At 34.2% G+C, this 17,131-nt stretch overlaps 2 protein-coding genes across 3 annotated transcripts; one reads left to right on the top strand and one right to left on the bottom strand.

Annotated features, from left to right (window-relative positions):
- Window positions 1-1,523: 1,523 nt before the first annotated feature.
- On the bottom strand, window positions 1,524-3,701 carry LOC123905559. The gene is made up of 2 exons (XM_045955215.1): window positions 2,248-3,701; window positions 1,524-1,960 (listed from the first exon to the last, which is right to left on the bottom strand). Exons 1-2 carry the CDS (start codon window positions 2,831-2,833, stop codon window positions 1,926-1,928), a joined length of 621 nt encoding a protein of 206 aa, XP_045811171.1. The 5' UTR covers window positions 2,834-3,701; the 3' UTR covers window positions 1,524-1,925.
- A 3,281-nt stretch (window positions 3,702-6,982) lies between these two features.
- Window positions 6,983-16,788, top strand: LOC123905566. Of its 2 annotated transcripts, XM_045955228.1 has the most exons (19): window positions 6,983-7,208; window positions 8,523-8,610; window positions 8,703-8,930; window positions 9,231-9,317; window positions 9,443-9,532; window positions 9,619-9,745; window positions 10,057-10,157; window positions 10,690-10,858; window positions 11,011-11,132; window positions 11,812-11,940; window positions 12,034-12,132; window positions 12,232-12,289; window positions 12,375-12,450; window positions 12,577-12,706; window positions 13,019-13,176; window positions 14,148-14,220; window positions 14,297-14,491; window positions 15,428-15,521; window positions 15,696-16,788. In XM_045955228.1, the coding sequence occupies exons 1-19, from the start codon at window positions 7,039-7,041 to the stop codon at window positions 16,556-16,558; spliced, it is 3,057 nt and encodes a 1,018-aa protein (XP_045811184.1). In that variant the 5' UTR covers window positions 6,983-7,038; the 3' UTR covers window positions 16,559-16,788. The 2 variants fall into 2 exon arrangements, with proteins under 2 accessions (XP_045811184.1, XP_045811188.1); XM_045955232.1 differs by lacking the exon at window positions 9,231-9,317 and having other exon boundaries at window positions 7,088-7,208; window positions 12,034-12,289.
- The last annotated feature ends 343 nt before the right edge of the window (window positions 16,789-17,131 follow it).

Genomic DNA, 17,131 nt, shown 5'->3' on the forward strand with positions numbered 1-17,131 from the left:
AACAATACCATGTCTTTCAAGAGAGAACAATGAGTAATCAGCATAGGATTGAACAAATCCGAATGACTTTAAGGCAGAAGCAAGCTTAGAGAACCAATTACGAGGGGCTTGACGGAGTCCATATAGAGATTTCCTCAATCTGCAGACCTTCCCGGGTGAAACACCTGAAAATCCCGGAGGGAGACACATATATACTTCTTCATCTAGGTCTCCATGTAGGAAAGCATTGTGAACATCCATTTGATGAAGTTCCCAACCATGAATAACAGCCACCGCAAGGAAAACACGGATGGATACCATTTTTGCAACCGGAGCAAATGTCTCATTAAAATCAACACCAGCCACTTGATTGTTGCCAAGAACAACAAGACGTGCTTTGTGTCGTTCAATAGTACCATTAGAGTTGTACTTAATTTTGTATACCCATTTACACCCAATAGTTTTCTTTCCCGGTGGCAAATCTTCAATGGTCCATGTACCATTATTTTCAAGAGCCTCAATTTCTTTGCGCATTGCATCACGCCAAGGAGAATAGCGAACAGCTTCAGAGAAACGTGTCGGCTCAAATCCTGCAGTTACTGCTGCCAAGAAACGACTATGGGAAGTAGAAAAATTATTGCAAGTCACATAATTAGCTATGGGATAAGGTGTAGTACCTGAAGGTGGAGATTGAGATGATGATGCAGAGGGGGGGGTCGAAGCGGCGCGCTGTATGGCAAACATGGTCACGCAATCGAACTGACTGTTGGCGAACTCTTGTGCTGCGCCGGACATTACTATCTGATGAAATGGTAGCAGGGTCTGTCATGACATGATCACTCCCCCTTACTTCTAACATATCAATATCATTATTTGTAGTAGAAACTTGTTCTTGTATAGGCGGTGGAAATGTGGCATCCTGAGATGTTGTGTGAACTACAAATTCCATATCATAAACCGCGGGATGAACAGTATTTGTAGCAGTAGGAGAAGAAGAAATAGAGTGTTTGTAGGGAAAATGATTCTCATAAAACACAACATCCCGAGAGTTAAAATAATCCCTGGTATCAATGTCATATAATCTCCACCCTTTCTTTCCATAAGGATAGCCAACAAATATGCATTTCCTACTACGTGGAGCAAATTTATCTCGGTCACGAGGAATTTTGGAGGCAAAACAAAGACATCCAAAAGTCTTAATGTGATTATAGATGGGGTTGTGACCAAAAATGACATGATATGGAGTTTTACCCTGTAAAGCAGATGTCGGAGTCCTATTAATAAGGTAACCAGCCGTAAGAATACATTCACCCCAAAACTCAATAGGTAAATTAGCTTGAAATCGAAGAGCTCGTGCTACATTAAGAATATGACGGTGTTTTCGTTCCGCTCGCCCATTTTGTTGGGGGGTACCAACACAAGATGTTTCAAATGAAATGCCCTGTGTGGCAAAGTAATTTCTCAAAGATGTAAATTTAGTCCCATTATCACTTCGAATGCGTTTCACAATCTTATTGAATTGAGTTTGAGTCATTGCACAAAAATTTTTAATAAGTTTTGCAACCTCTGTCTTATTAGCCATTAAGTAAATCCAAACCCCTCTTGAATGATCATCAACAATTGTTAAAAAATAAGAGGCACCACATGAAGAGGGAACACTATATGGACCCCATACATCACAATGAATCAACTCAAATAAATCATCTGCTTTGCTAGAACTAATAGGAAATGAAGTACGAGTTTGTTTTGCTTTAAAGCATACATCACATGGTTCATCTTTATTTCTACTACAATTATTATTACTAACACCAGGAAGAAGACAAACTATCTGGGAAGACGGATGTCCAAGGCGTCGATGCCACACTTGATAAGAATCTGCGTCGGTTGCATGACATAATCGATTTGTCGGTGCCATCGAGCGAAGCCAATAGACCCCATCCCTCTCTTCACCCACTCCAATCACCATCCTCGAAATGTGGTCCTGTATCACACATAGCTTATCAGTTAATGTGACTACACAATTCAAATCTTTAATCAATTTGGAAAAAGATATTAAATTGCAGGTTAATCTAGGAACATATAGAACATGTTGAATGGTCAAATTGTCACCAAGAGTTGCTGTCCCTGCTTGGACAGCATTGACATGTCCCCCATCAGGCATTATAATAGGAGAAGGAAAAATATCTGATAGATCTGTAAGCAAGCATTTATCTCCGGTCATATGATAAGATGCCCCCGTATCCAATATCCAAGGAGAAAAAGACTTACCTGACAATTTTTCATTGGATGAAGGTTTATTGTTTAAAGATTTCAACATATTCAAGACGGTGTTCCATTGATCATCGGTTAAAGTAGGACCAACAACATTCTTGTCTTGTGTTGTCAAAACAGGTGAGGCAGAGAAGGATGGTGTTGCAGATTGGGCAGCATTAGCAACACCAGGAGAACCTTTTCCAACTCCAAAATTACTTTTGCCTTTTCCAGTGTTTTTTCCATTTCCACGTCCATTATTCCACCATTCTGGATAGCCAATAATTTTGAAGCAATTGGAAACTTCATGCGGCTTTCCACAATGAGAACAGCTAGTCTTGTCAGAATATCCTTTAGCTCCACCACGATTAGAAGAACCGCCACGAACAGCAAAGGCAACAGCCTCATTTCGTGCCTCACGCCCCTTTGTCATGGTTTTGTGGCGCTCTTCTTGAACCACCAGAGAATAGACTCGGTTCAATGAAGGGAGCGGATCTTGAGCAATAATGTTAGAACGAAGTGTTCCATACAAATCATCATCCAAGCCCATCAAAAATTGGTGAACTCGCTCATCTTCACGTTCTTGCTCAAATTTGCTGCCCATTTGCAATCACATTTTCCACATGTACAAGCTCTCTTTGTGAGATATGTGGATAACTCGTCCCAAATTTTCTTCAGATGCCCATAGTAAGAAGCAACACTCTGACCATTTTGATCAAAACGTGCCAGTTCAGATCGCAACTGAAGAATACGGGGTCCGTTGCCGACAGAGAATCGCTGCTTTAGATCTTCCCATAACTCCTTTACTGTATCATAATAGGTTATGGTAGAACGAAGCGAAGAGTCGATGGAATTAATAATCCAGGCTACAAGCATGGAATTGACGCTCCACCAATCCTCAATCTCGCTTCCGTCAACGGCTGGTACTGTAATAGTCCCATCCAAGAAACCTAGTTTACGCTTTGCACGAAATGCATTACGCATACTGGTTTCCCATTCTGGATAATTGTCACCCTTCAAAATTAATGGGCAAATATTCATGCCAGGATGATCAGAAGGATGTAAATAGTATGGTGACGACGTAGCGAGAGGAATCTGCTTCTTCCCTTTGTCGCCGTCACTTGAATTTTTCTGTAAGTCTCCATCAGAACTATTTCCTGCCATGATTTTCTTATCAAGATCGACAGGAAAAAAGAAGGAGAAAGAAAGGAAAAAAAAAATTGAAATATCAATTTAGGGTTTGTAAACCCGCTACTGATACCATAAAGAAAGAATATGAGGTAATGGTCTGTTATTCTCATTCAGTGACAGAGAAATATATACAAGTAATTTCCCAAACTACATGCCTAAATATTAGGAGATATTGATGAGGAAAATATGTACTGATATGCTAATGAAATACAAGAGATATTCTAGGAGCTACCTATGCTATATGTTAATTACATGATAAGGTACATCTGTTAATTATTATCACAATAGCTTTGTACTTAGGTTACAATATAGACAAGCTTTGAAGGCATGCATTTGTTTACTTGTTTGTGCTTATCTTGTTACTCTAATTTCCTATGTTACCATAACCAATAGAAGGTTATCTGGTCCTACAAGAAGATCAACCAAAGGAGGCTGGACAGATAAGGAGGTAAGAACCAACAAACGGTTCAATTCTTAAAGTCCCCTGTTTGCCAAGAAACTATTCAACCAAAAGGAATTTCCTGCCAATTTACTTGTCTTGTAATTTTCTCATTTACAGGATATACACTTTTGATTGCTGCTGTTGAAAAATATAATGGAAAAAATTGGAAAAAGATAGGTAAGTTTTAGTCTTGTCTTTGGTAACATAGTAGGAATTAGATTCGCTGCAGTCACAAATTTCCCGCATTGACACCATCAGTATATTGGTAACATTACATTGAAATTGTACTGTGAAAATTTCAAGCTGGATATTTTAGAGTAAAAAAAAAAGAATGAATCAAAATTTGTTTTCTTTTTGCACCGCCTAATCTCGATCCAACAATTACTGATGTGTTGATTGCATGAATGTGTACATCTGTGACTCAACCAAATCTAAATCCGAAATTATCTTTCAAAATTAAAATTGTTCCACTAAAAAAAATGATTTTGGAAGCTGGTTAACTTCTTTTCGTTAAATCACAGTTTATATGTTAAGATTATTTAGTGATCACATTATCTTTTGCAGCTGCTTTTGTTGTATTGTTGGTCTAATCTCTCTTTGTTGTTTAGTAACAAGTTAACTTAAACCGCAAATATTTTAATATTCTATATGTGTGTGATAAGAAGTCTCATATCGGTAATGAGATGGTCTGAATATGAGTTTATATAGTAAGAAGTAATCCTCACAATCTTAGAATTGAGTTTAACTTAACTCAACCCTACAAAACCGGCTTGTAAGATGATAATTGCCTCTTACTATAAACTCATTAATTCACACCATCTCACAACCAATGTAGAATTTCTTAACAATATATGTCTTTTTTTAGGGTTCCGCTAACATGTGCCCTAAGGGCACATTTTAAGATGCAATTAATGAACTAGTATCCCACTTAATGTGTTTCAAAATTAGTAATAATGAAGTTTATTAATTAAAAGATATGATCCACGATATTTATTAATTATTTATATCAATTACAAGGGCAAATTGTGATCTAATTTTTTTTGTCAACCATCATCATGATTACACGCGCTGTCATTATATGCATTCTTAATAATCTAATGTTTTTCGTTTTATTAACAATAAGATATCCTATTGTAAAAAAAAAAAAAAAAATATCAGCATATCTTTATGCATCCAAAATATGACCAAAAATTATTCATTTAAGTGTTTTTTTATGTAATTAATAATTTAAGTATTTTTTTTGTTTCGGTGAATAAGACTGAGTATTATAATATTATGTTGTGATGGTAACGATTGTTAGTGCTATTTTGGATTTTGAATTGATAATATGTTTTGGAATTTTATAATAATAATAATTTAATTTTTGTTTTCAACTTAAAAAGAAAGATTTGACCAAAAAAAAAAAAACCTGCTTTTGCACCAAAATAATTTAGCTGCGCGTGTAATCATATGATGATGGTTGGCAAGTATCACAATTTGTCTTTGTAATTGGTTTAAATAAATAATAAATATTGTGGACCATATCTTTTAATTAATAAACTTGATTATTATTATTTTTGAAACACATTAAATGAGATACTAGTTCATTAATTACATCTTAAAATGTGCCCTTAGGGCATAGGTTAGCATTTGCCCTTTTTTTATCATCAATGTGTTAAACCAAATAAATTGAACCGAGCAATCCGTAACCATATAAATCGACACCCGACAAAATTGAAATTTGAAATGGTCAACGGCTAAACTTTCACTTTCAATTTTTCTCGGATGAGCCATTTTGAACCCGAATCTAACCGAGAATCCGTCCAATGCTCTACCCTAATAAAAAATCATTATGCACATACAAAAACTATATCCGTATGATTTAATAAGTAATATTATAATTATTTAAAAAATGTATAATGGATGACCAAACACGTCACAAGTGGAAAGCCATTATGCGAACACGTTTTGTACTTTGCTTGCAGTCCAATTCTACGAACGAAAAAGGCACCGGTTTCCCACCTTCCAGAAACGGAAAGCCTGGTACACAATTAATACCCCATTGCCAAGAAACCAAAATTAAATACTATTCAATTCAAATCGACGACATTTCTTATTTGTCTGTCGTTTAGATTTGGAAGAAAAATCGTTTCAACATAATTAACTACTCCATCCGGTTATAAATATAAAAAAAAAAGTTTTTAAATTTATTGAGAATCTAATATATTAAGTTTATATTATAGGTTAGATACTTAAATTCTTAATGTATCTAAAAATTTAGGATCGAAAAAAATATTTTTTAAATGACTTTATCACTAGTCGGCCCAGTCTTAATTTTTTTTGGCGGTAGAAGACTTATTAGTCTATGCATGTGTCTGCATACACTTCAAAGTCCAATTTTTTTATTTTTATTTTTTTATAATAAAAGTCCAAACTTCATAATATGTGTTAAAAATTATTTATTTTAATTTATATGTACGTTAACGCGTAGTATCTCATTAAATTTTGATGGTATACTTCACTTGTTGAAAAATAAAATTCTAGACAACACAATTCAAGTTATATTGTATTTGAAAGAGACAAGAGATTCAACAAAATTAAAAGTGTTGTTCTTCACTAAATTATGAAATGATTTTTTTTTCTTAAATATAAATTATTTCTTCTTATTTTGAATATATATAAAAATAATTTTTTTGGTTAATTGAATAAAACATGTATCTGATCGGATGCATATCTTATTCAATAAGTCGAAAAAATTGTTGTTTTTTTTTTTGTTTATATTAGTACTAGTATATAAACTACTATACTATCTTTGTCTCTAGGTTTTATTGAAATTTTTTGATGTCCTTTTATATAAAAAAACACTCTTTAACGTTTAAGTTGGATTATCAACAATGAATTGATCAAGTGGTAAGAATTTTTTTTCAAAAAAAAAAAAAGTGGTAAGAATTTTGATTCTCTTAAACATGTGGTCAGAGATTCGATTTCTGGCTTATGCGTATGGAAAAAATTTCGGTTGGAATGAGAGAACCCGCCTTATGTACCCCACAGGTTCTCCGATTGAGATTACTCATCACTAACAGCAGTGGAAACTTCGTGTCAATATCATGATAATAAAAAAGTTTAAGATGGATTAATTAATTTCTTTTTGGAAATACCCTTGTACAAAACTCTCTTCAAAGTTCACCATACCAAATATGGTTCAAACTAAAAAATTGATTTATATACGTAAATATTTATGTTTTATTGTTCGGTCCATATTTGCTATTTATGAATTTTTTGAGTTGAGACTCTTTCTAACAACTCTCACTTTCTCTCTCTCTTCTCCAAAGCAGTTAGTTACTGATCCTTCCGAAGCTTGCTTCAGGTAAAACCACCGTCTCACTCTTCTCTTCTCCGATTATACTTTTCCAAATTATTATCTCAATTTCAATTTCCAACGATTCATTTCTCATTTTTCTGTTTCATCAATTTCATTATTTCATCGTCTTCATGATCTCATTTCTCAATTATCATTCAATTTTATTTTAAATTTAATCGTAATTCACGATGCATGCGTGTTGAATTTTAATTTTTTTCCATTACAAAGAGGGTATTAAACCCTGAATTTGTCTTGTATTTCAAGGATTAATGCATATTTAAGGTATTAGTTATTTTTGTTATAATAATAATAATAATCATCATCACTGTACTTGTAAAGGATGTGAATTTTTTGGTTATTTTATCCATAAGAGTTTGATATGATAAATTTAATTGTTTATGGTTGTTGTATAGTTAAATTTGGGTCGGTAACGTCTATCTTAACCGGTAAATACCAATATTGTTCACTGGGTTTGAACCCGCGACTTCGCAGTTGTGTGTGCGAGTTTCTGGTGGTGATTGCGACTTTGTCTACAAACCAAAAAAATTGATAATTTGGGTTTAAGAAATGAAATGACCCTACAGTGAGGGGGTGGCCTAAAGTGTTAAATGTTGTTGTATTCTGAGACCTTCCTGAGACCAATGATTAGTCTAAATATTTTTATTATGTTTACTTGTGCTTATGTATTTTTATTTCATTCACTTTTTTATGTGCCGGCTTTTCTTGTTGTGTATTTTTTTTGTCAAGTAGTCTAGTGACTAGAAATTTCACCTTAAAAACGGATAAGTGGAGTGACCAGAGTTCGAACCCCGACTCATGCGTTTATAACGCTATGTCCCTACCAACCTAGCTAAGCTCACGGGGACATTGTTAGGAATAGTATAAGTTCGTGACATTGACTTTCCGGTGAACATTTTTGCATCTCACATTAAAAAAATCATAATTTGTATAGTGTTGTTTATATTAAGATATTTAATAATCTCATAGTTGTTTTGTGCAATATATGCTTCCTGGTACTCACTACTACTCTCTCTGTATTTTATTTGAATTCATTTCTTCGTTAATCAACTTGTAGAACTTCATCATTTATAATACTGTTGAAACACAGAGTTTACAACTTTTTTTTACTGTGTTGATGCCATAAAATGCGTTTTTTAATTGAATATGTTTGGGTTCTTTCTTAGTGCTTTTCTAAACTCTGTTATTATCTGACTTTCTTAGTTCTTGATTTGGTGGAAATGTATATTTTACAAAGTATCCACCCTTCCATATATGTATCTTTGGTCTTAAATTTACCGTAACCTTTATTTTATGTTGTAGGGTGCCTGTCAGAATGGGGTTGGGAAACTTATACAGAAGACGTGTAAGAGTATTTACAATGGCCATTGTAGTCTACCTAGATTATAAGGTGAGCTATGCTTGTTACTCAGATTTTATTATATTATGTTACTAATAAGTAAGTCTATTAAACTTCTTATTTTTTTGAATTTGTGTCTATAGAGTGTACAACAAAAAGAGAAATGGGTTAGCAAGTCTAAACAAACTGCAATGTGGGAGAAGGCTCATGAGAGGAATGCTAAGCGAATTCTAAAATTGATAATAGAGATGGAAGGCTTGTGGGTGAAACTTGGGCAATATATGTCAACACGTGCAGATGTTCTTCCTCCAGCTTATATAAATAATTTGAAGCAGTTACAGGACTCCCTTCCTCCGCGACCCTTGGAAGAGGTTTTCTTGAAACTTTTCGATTTAAAAAATTACTATGTAGTAAAAGGAGAAGATGCTTTTTGGGAAATGATTTTCATGATAAAAATTCCTCATATTTTTTTAGCATTTGAAATGATATTTGTCTGTTACATGGGTGGTGTAAGAATTCATAGCTTATTTTACTCATTACTTCTGTTGAAAATGAACTTCACAATCCACGAACAAGAATAAGGGTTATCATCTTCTAACCTACATGATATTTTCATATTTTTCTCGAGTTACCATCACTACTAGACTTCTCAATGTAGTTTATATTTGAAGGTCTATGGCACCATACAGAAAGAGTTTGGGAAATCAATGGATGAGCTTTTTTTGGATTTTGTCAATGAACCTTTGGCAACAGCATCGGTACGATCCTTAAAATATTTTTGCTGTTAGAGGATGATTTTTAACTTTGTTAAGAATCTCTGTATTTAAATGTTTTTCCTTGAGTGAGTTGATTCATTCGAATCTGAGCCAGACATTTTAAGCAGATAGCCCAAGTCCACCGTGCAACTCTGCTCAATGGACAGGATGTGGTTGTTAAGGTTCAACATGATGGCATCAAGACAGTCATACTGGAGGTTTTGCTTCTTTTATCTTTTGGAATATATTGATATCAAGGTCATTGGTGGCTTCTAAATAATTTTTTACCTATATTGTTTTTCAGGACTTGAAAAATGCGAAGTCAATTGTTGACTGGATTGCATGGGCTGAACCACAATATAACTTTAATCCTATGATTGATGAATGGTGCAAAGAAGCTCCTAAAGAACTTGACTTCAATCTTGAAGCTGGTAATTTTCTGGTCTTTTCTAAATTACGATGTTGTAAAACGAAATCTGTGCTTGAAAATATCTTTGGTATATTTTGTTGGAGCTAGTTGCTTGGATTTTCAACACTTTATCTTTACCTAGTTATGTCTAGGTCAGAAATGTCTTTGTGAATTATCTGTATTTGGTGTTTATCACAGAGTTTCTAAAGGGCCTTCTTTGACTGGTTGTTGAAAAATTAATGGACTATGTATTGACAACTGCTTCATTTTGTAGAGTTTTGTGTTTGTTCTTTTGTTGTGGAGGATATCTTATTAACACTTCTATTTCTGTAGAAAACACTAGGACTGTAGCAAAAAATCTTGGCTGCAGAAATCAACATGATGGAAATTTGAATCCCAATAGAGTGGATGTTTTAATTCCTGATGTAATTCAGGTATATCTCGTCTTCTGTAAAATAATATGATTGAATTATTTATTCATAAAGGTATATCCCAATATAGTTGAGGCATCTGAGAGCATTAAGGAAAAATGTGTAAAATAAGTGATCCCTTATATTCGTAATTTTCATAAAGTCCTTATTATTTTAAAATGATGGCATGATGCCATTCATTTTCAAACCCAGACCTGGTTAGGCATACATATTTTACATATTTATGTGAGAGTAGAAGTAGAACTGACTTAAGTTTACATATTTCTCTAAAGGTCCCATAGCAATGCAATTAAACATTTTTGCCATCTGTAGATGTGTATTGACACCTTTTGTAAATGCCGTTTCCATCCAAGGGATAAGTATGGTGTTTTCCTTGTTCTGCATGCATACAATTAGTATGCCTATTGGTACCTTAATTTTTTATGTGCTTAAAATGAAATGTAGTTCCTTTTTATTCTTCTGTATTTTTTCCTTTTCCTTTTCCTTTTCAGTTTATTGTATTTATATAATATAATCTGATTGTTTCCAATGACAGGCTACAGAAAAGGTCCTTATTTTAGAGTACATGGATGGTATTCGGTTGAATGATTTAGAATCCCTAGAAGCATATGGAGTAGATAAACAAAAGATTGTTGAGGAGATTACTCGTGCCTACGCCCACCAAATATATATTGATGGGTTTTTCAACGGTGATCCTCATCCAGGTATACTGTGCATCTCTGTGTGTGTTATATGGTTGTGCCTGTTTATGTTTTCGTGTACAACTTTTTTCATTTCCTTGTAGAAATTTTATAATAACGTTCTGTAATAATTGGAATTATTACATGTATGGATTCTCTAACTTGAATAATTATAGGAAACTTTCTTGTGAGCAAGGAATCTCCACATCGTCCCATTTTACTTGACTTTGGGCTTACGAAGATACTTTCAAGCACCATAAAGCAAGCACTTGCGAAGATGTTTTTGTCATCTGTTGAGGTTGGTGCTGGATTTTATGCTTTTTCATGGTTGTAGGGATATACTGACAAAGTTATATACATTGTTAATTTAGTGGTTACAATTGTTGTTTTCGTTAGCATATCATCTAAGAATTTGTAGGTTATTTAGGGGTAGGTTTTAAATTTAAGGTTAGCTCATAGGGTAAAAGTTAAGATGTTATTGTGCCATTAAAAATTTGAATAGTTTAATCATATTAAGTGTTGGTGATATCTGTCAACAAAAAAAAAGTGATAGTATAATGTTCTTGAATAAATTTATTTGGCCCTACATATCAGTATTAGTAATATAAAAATTTCATCAATTAATTTTGACATGGTGTTGAAATCACTCTTTCACAAATTTCACTATACCTTCATGACCTCCAAGTTATGGTATTGGTGGATGTTGAGTTGAGCTATGCTTTAATCCGTAAAGCAAGTTGGGGGTCGAAGAGTGTGTGCTAGATAGAGATGTAAATGCCATTTTCCTGACCTCGCAAAAAAGAATAAGCTTTTGGTTGGGTGGTTCTGTTACATCATGCAAGTCAAGGTAGAAAGTTCCCAATAGCCAAGTGTCTATTTCCTTTCCTGAGTTCCTCTTTTAGAATAATTTTTCCGCAACTGTTGCTCAAAAGATGTTTCTAAAATAATGACTAAGCTTGTCAGCCTTTTTATCATAGGGGGACCATGTGGCACTTTTGTCCGCCTTTGCAGAAATGGGGCTTAAGCTGCGTCTGGATATACCAGAGCAGGCAATGGAGGTGACAGCTATATTTTTCCGTGCAACAACACCAGCAAAAGAATCGATGGTAAGAATGCCTTAAGCTCCTGGAAGTATACTATTCTTTACTTTCTTTGATGTTTATTTTTATCTAATTCTGATGTATTTCCCTGATGCTAAGGAAACAATGAAATCTCTAGACGATAAAAGAAAAAACAATATGAAGATTATACAGGAGAAAATGAACCTCAACCAAAAAGAAATGAAACGCTTTAATCCTGTGAGTTTGGATATAAACTTGCATTATCTTTTTCCATGCCAAATTTATGATGCTGGTCGTATATTAGTTACATCAATTTTTTTAAAAAACTTTTTTCAGGTTGATGCATTTCCTGGTGATATTGTAATATTTGGAAGGGTTCTTAATCTTCTAAGAGGTCTGTTGTCTCACTGTGAATGTGATATCACCATAATACTTACTTGTTCTCTACAACCTATTTTACTTGCCTGCTTTGGATGTAGGTCTTTCTGCCACCATGAACGTTACCATAGTATATATGGACATAATGAGGCCATTTGCAGAATCTGTTTTGAGTGGGTGAGTCATTGCTTGTTTCACCTATAGCTGATTTGGATGTAGGGCTTTTTTTTTAAAAAATAAAAATGATTAGTGTCTTCTTCATTGCTTGTTTCACCTATGGCTGATCTGAGGTGCACTTCGCAGGTTTATTAGTAGAGGACCATCAGTAAATGATGGATGGGTTTTTAATTCCCCAGTCCATTCTGATGTTGAATCCAAGCTGAGGAAACTTTTAATTGAGCTGGGAAATAATGATAAAATACTTGGAATCCAGGTGCATGTTGCTTTTGTTAATCCTTGGTATACTAAAGCTTGATAATTGAGATTGCTTTGGTTTGCCTAATGCAATTATAATTATTAATTACCTTTCCTTATGGCCTTATGCCAGTTAGCTTATCTACACTAGACTAAATCAGGGTCGTATATCAGGAATTTAATTAATTTATTAATGATTTGAGTGGAAATTATGAAAGTTATTAAGTATTTCACTTTTTCACACATACTATTGCTGCCATTGCATTTGATGTCCAGAAAGTAAATGAAGCATGTTTTATTTGTTTTAATAAACTGCCTCAATCTCTTAAAGGTGTGCGCCTACAAAGATGGAGAGGTCATTATTGACACTGCTGCTGGAGTGCTTGGGAAATATGATCCCCGTCCAGTTAAACCTGATAGTCTTTTTCCAGTGTTTTCTGTTACAAAGGGTATCACAGCAGGAATGGTACATTGGCTGGTTGACAATGGGTATGTTGTAAGATGCTACGTCAATTCAGTTTGACTGCCCCTTGACTTTTGCTGTAACTTGTTTATTTGAAACATAAGAGCACATTTACTTTCCACGTTTCATGTTTTCTTTTTTTACTTCAATTAATAAACATGAGGATATGAATCAAATATTTCCCTCACCATTTTATTTTAAATTTTTGAAAATAGAACTAACATTTTCAGAATTTCTGAAAATTCCAAAATATTGTTTTCATTGTTTCTAATTTTTTTTTCTTCCTAGCTTGCCTGCCACCTTCTCTCTATCACAATTGTTTACTACACGAGTCTTCGATCTCCATGTTAGTAATATGAAATGAACGTAGATTTTACTATAAAATGAAAACCGGAAATGTTTTTAGAAAGTAAACATGCCCTAAGGTTTTCATTTCACGTCGAAATTAGTCTAAGTGGTGGGGCTGTGCTGAGTTACACGTTACAGTTACATGCTATTTTGCATTAAACCTATATCTGTCTAAGAATTTGTGCCAAGATAGATATATTTTGCTTGTAGTCTTTTGCTGTTGTTTACCTTCAAATTGCTCTTCCACAATGTTGTCAATAATTCTTCTAATACCATGTGCATTTGCTCCATCCTTGAATGAAATGTTCCTGATAACAGCCGAATATGTTGCTTTATATATGATAGGCTCTTGTGTCTGCTCGATTGTTAGTATGGTTGTCGGAGATTATGAAATGTAAGGTGTAAGCTGGTGGTTTAGGTGCGCCATGTCATTTGATATAGGTGTCGTTTGATATCGATCACCAGTACCTGATCACAGTCTTCTTTAATTATGATAAAAGAACACAAAAATAAATTACAGTATGTTTGGAGGATAAGGAGTCCTCTACAATGCACCAACCCAAGTGGGTTTTTAAACTATGTGATGTCATACACATTCTTTCACTATACATTTAATCTGAAATAGCTCTCCCTGCTTATCATCTCGCAGAAAACTAAACCTTGAAGAGAATGTTGCAAATATTTGGCCATCGTTTGGATCAAATGGGAAAGAAGTCATTAAGGTAAAATACTGATATTTCATCCTAACTAATGTTCCGAAACTATTATTTTTAATAATGGTTTAAACTTCTGTTTCAGGTTCATCACGTGCTTAACCACACATCTGGTTTGCATAGTGCAATGGCAGACATGAGTCAAGAAAACCCTCTTCTAATTTTAGATTGGGATGAATGTTTAAAACGCATTTGTAGTTCCGCGCCTGAGACTGAACCAGGAAAGGTGCAGAGTTATCATTATTTGTCATTTGGCTGGTTGTGCGGTGGAATCATTGAGGTAAATGCAAGATCTTTTGTATTGACATTTGTAGTTCCGCGCCTGAGACTGAACCAGCTTAAACTCTTAATGTAATTAATATTCTTCAATTTCATGTTTTATCAAAATTTCTGAACTAATGAAGTTTTGAGAATAAATGCCTAAATATCTTTTGAAGTTTTAGATTTACATTAAAACAAGATATTATTAAGATATCATTAGGATTTATGATTTATATTTCTGGTTAGAATAGTTTAGTATTGGTTACTTATTTAAAGATATGATTTAGAAATATGTTTTGTATTACAATTTTGCTCTATATATAGAGCTATAGAGCCATGAATAAAAAGAATGAGAGTATGAGAGGATCATTTTATCATAAAAAAGGGCTATTAATTTATTGTGTTGAATAAAGAAAGAGCAATAAAATTTTCATATAAGAAAAGGATGAATAATAAAATGATAAGTTTGAGAATTACTTTCTTGTTTGCAATGATGCAAAATGAAGCATATGACAGTCGATTGGGAGCTCGAAGTTTGGACCTAGAACATATATGACTTGTGTGCTTATAGTGGCATGTCTCTCTAATCTTGTGTTGACAATCAGAATAGACTTTTATTAATGTCTATGTTGATTAAAATTGGAATTTTGGTATGGTTGCAGTTAGTTTTCAAATTATTATTCTTCACAAAGTTGCCAAAAACAATTGCTAGTAAAGGAGACCTTGAACGTGTATGACTTGTGTGCTTATTGTGGCATGTCTCTCCAGTCTTGCGTTGACAATCAGCATAGACTTTTATTAATTTCTATTTTGATAATAAAAAAAAATTAGGAATTTTGGCATGGTTTCAGTTACTTTAAAATTATTATTCTTTAAAAAGCCGTGAAAACCAATTGCTGATAAAATTACCTGTAGGATTTCTATAATGTTCTGATGATTTATTTGGATAAAACAGCATGCATCGGGAAAGAAATTTCAGGAGATCCTTGAAGAATCAATAGTTCGTCCCCTCCAGATTGAAGGAGAACTATATGTAGGAATTCCCCCAGGCAAGTTTTGATGAATAACTATTTTGTAGGAATGATAAGCAATTTATATCTGATGGGCATACTATGAACTTTCATTTTATTTTATATATATATTCCTAAGTAGCTCGAGTTGAAGAATTCTGATTTTGGTTTCTTTGTAAATTCTAACCATGCTTCATGGCTTAATATCTTTAGGGGTGGAATCACGTCTTGCAGCTCTGACTGTAGATACAGATGATTTAAACAAGCTTGCGGCGATCGGTAATCGTCCTGACCTGCCCTCCACCTTCCAGCCACAACAAATTGCTCAATTAGCAACCACTCTACCTCCTCTTTTCAATACACTTTATGCTCGGCGAGCCATCATACCTGCTGCTAATGGACATTTATCTGCCAGGGCACTTGCACGCTACTATGCTGCCCTAGCTGATGGTGGCAAGATACCACCACCTCATTCTTCTTCTTTTAAGCCAATACTTGGAAGTCATCCCCATATCCCCAAATTATCTTCTCAGAAAACCCCCAAAAAGCGGAAATGTATGGGAAGGGCGGTAGCAAGTTTACCTGCAATTAACAAAAGTTATGAAAAAGTCTCTAGCAAAGAAGATTCTGAGATTACAGAAGGCGGAAACAATAGCAGAGATAGTAGTGGTAGTGATGATGCCGGTAGTAGCAATGTGGATAGTAATCCACGAACCCATGTTTCTGGTAAGGTCTATCGGAATCCTAGGATTGTAGACGAGTTCTTGGGTACAGGAGAGTACGAGAACTTAACTTTACCGGGTGGTGGTTTTGGCTTAGGATTTAAGCGGTTTAGTTCTAAAGATGGATTGACCATTGCCTTTGGTCACTCGGGAATGGGTGGGTCTACAGGTTTTTGTGATGTTACTAACAGATTTTCTATTGCTGTGACACTGAACAAAATGTCATTTGGTGGCGTCACTGGAAAAATTGTCCAACTTGTTTGTTCAGAGTTAAACATTCCTGTGCCTGACGATTTCTTAAGATACGCAGTTCAGCAACAGGGAGATGCAATTCAGAGGCCTATGATTAATTGAGGATGGAAGGTTTTGTACCATCTTTCAAACATTATTTCATGTATAAATTTTCATTTTATCTATCACCTTGATAATTTATGTGTGCATTGGGGTTCTTCTTGTACTCAAGAAACTAATCAATGCAAGAGCTAGTTTTTGCTTCCTGACATCGTTCAGAAAAATAATGTATGTAATTATGTACACATGAATTTGAACTTGTGATAAATTAATTTTATCATCGGCATTGAGTATTTATAATTTTTAATCCACGTGGCTTTGTCTTTCATGTGAAATGTAGGATGAACCTTGAAAATTGGATGAACCCTGAAGGGTAAAAATTCATAACAAAGCAAATGCTCATAGGGAGATTGTGAATCACCAACGTTTGGTATTACTGCGAGTTTGCTGAATTATAAGTTGCTGTGATTTTTTAAAGCCACACTTTATAGTTTTTTTTCAAAATTACGGCGTCTCATTGTCTCATTGTGATTATGGTAATCTTGTTACTTTACATCATTCAAATGTTATTTCCATGTCTAATTGGATTGTGGCATTATTTTGTAAAAAAAAAAAAAATCGTTGTAACATTATTTC

The sequence above is a fragment of the Trifolium pratense genome, linkage group LG1, assembly GCF_020283565.1.
Source record: "Trifolium pratense cultivar HEN17-A07 linkage group LG1, ARS_RC_1.1, whole genome shotgun sequence".
Taxonomy (NCBI): domain Eukaryota; kingdom Viridiplantae; phylum Streptophyta; class Magnoliopsida; order Fabales; family Fabaceae; genus Trifolium; species Trifolium pratense.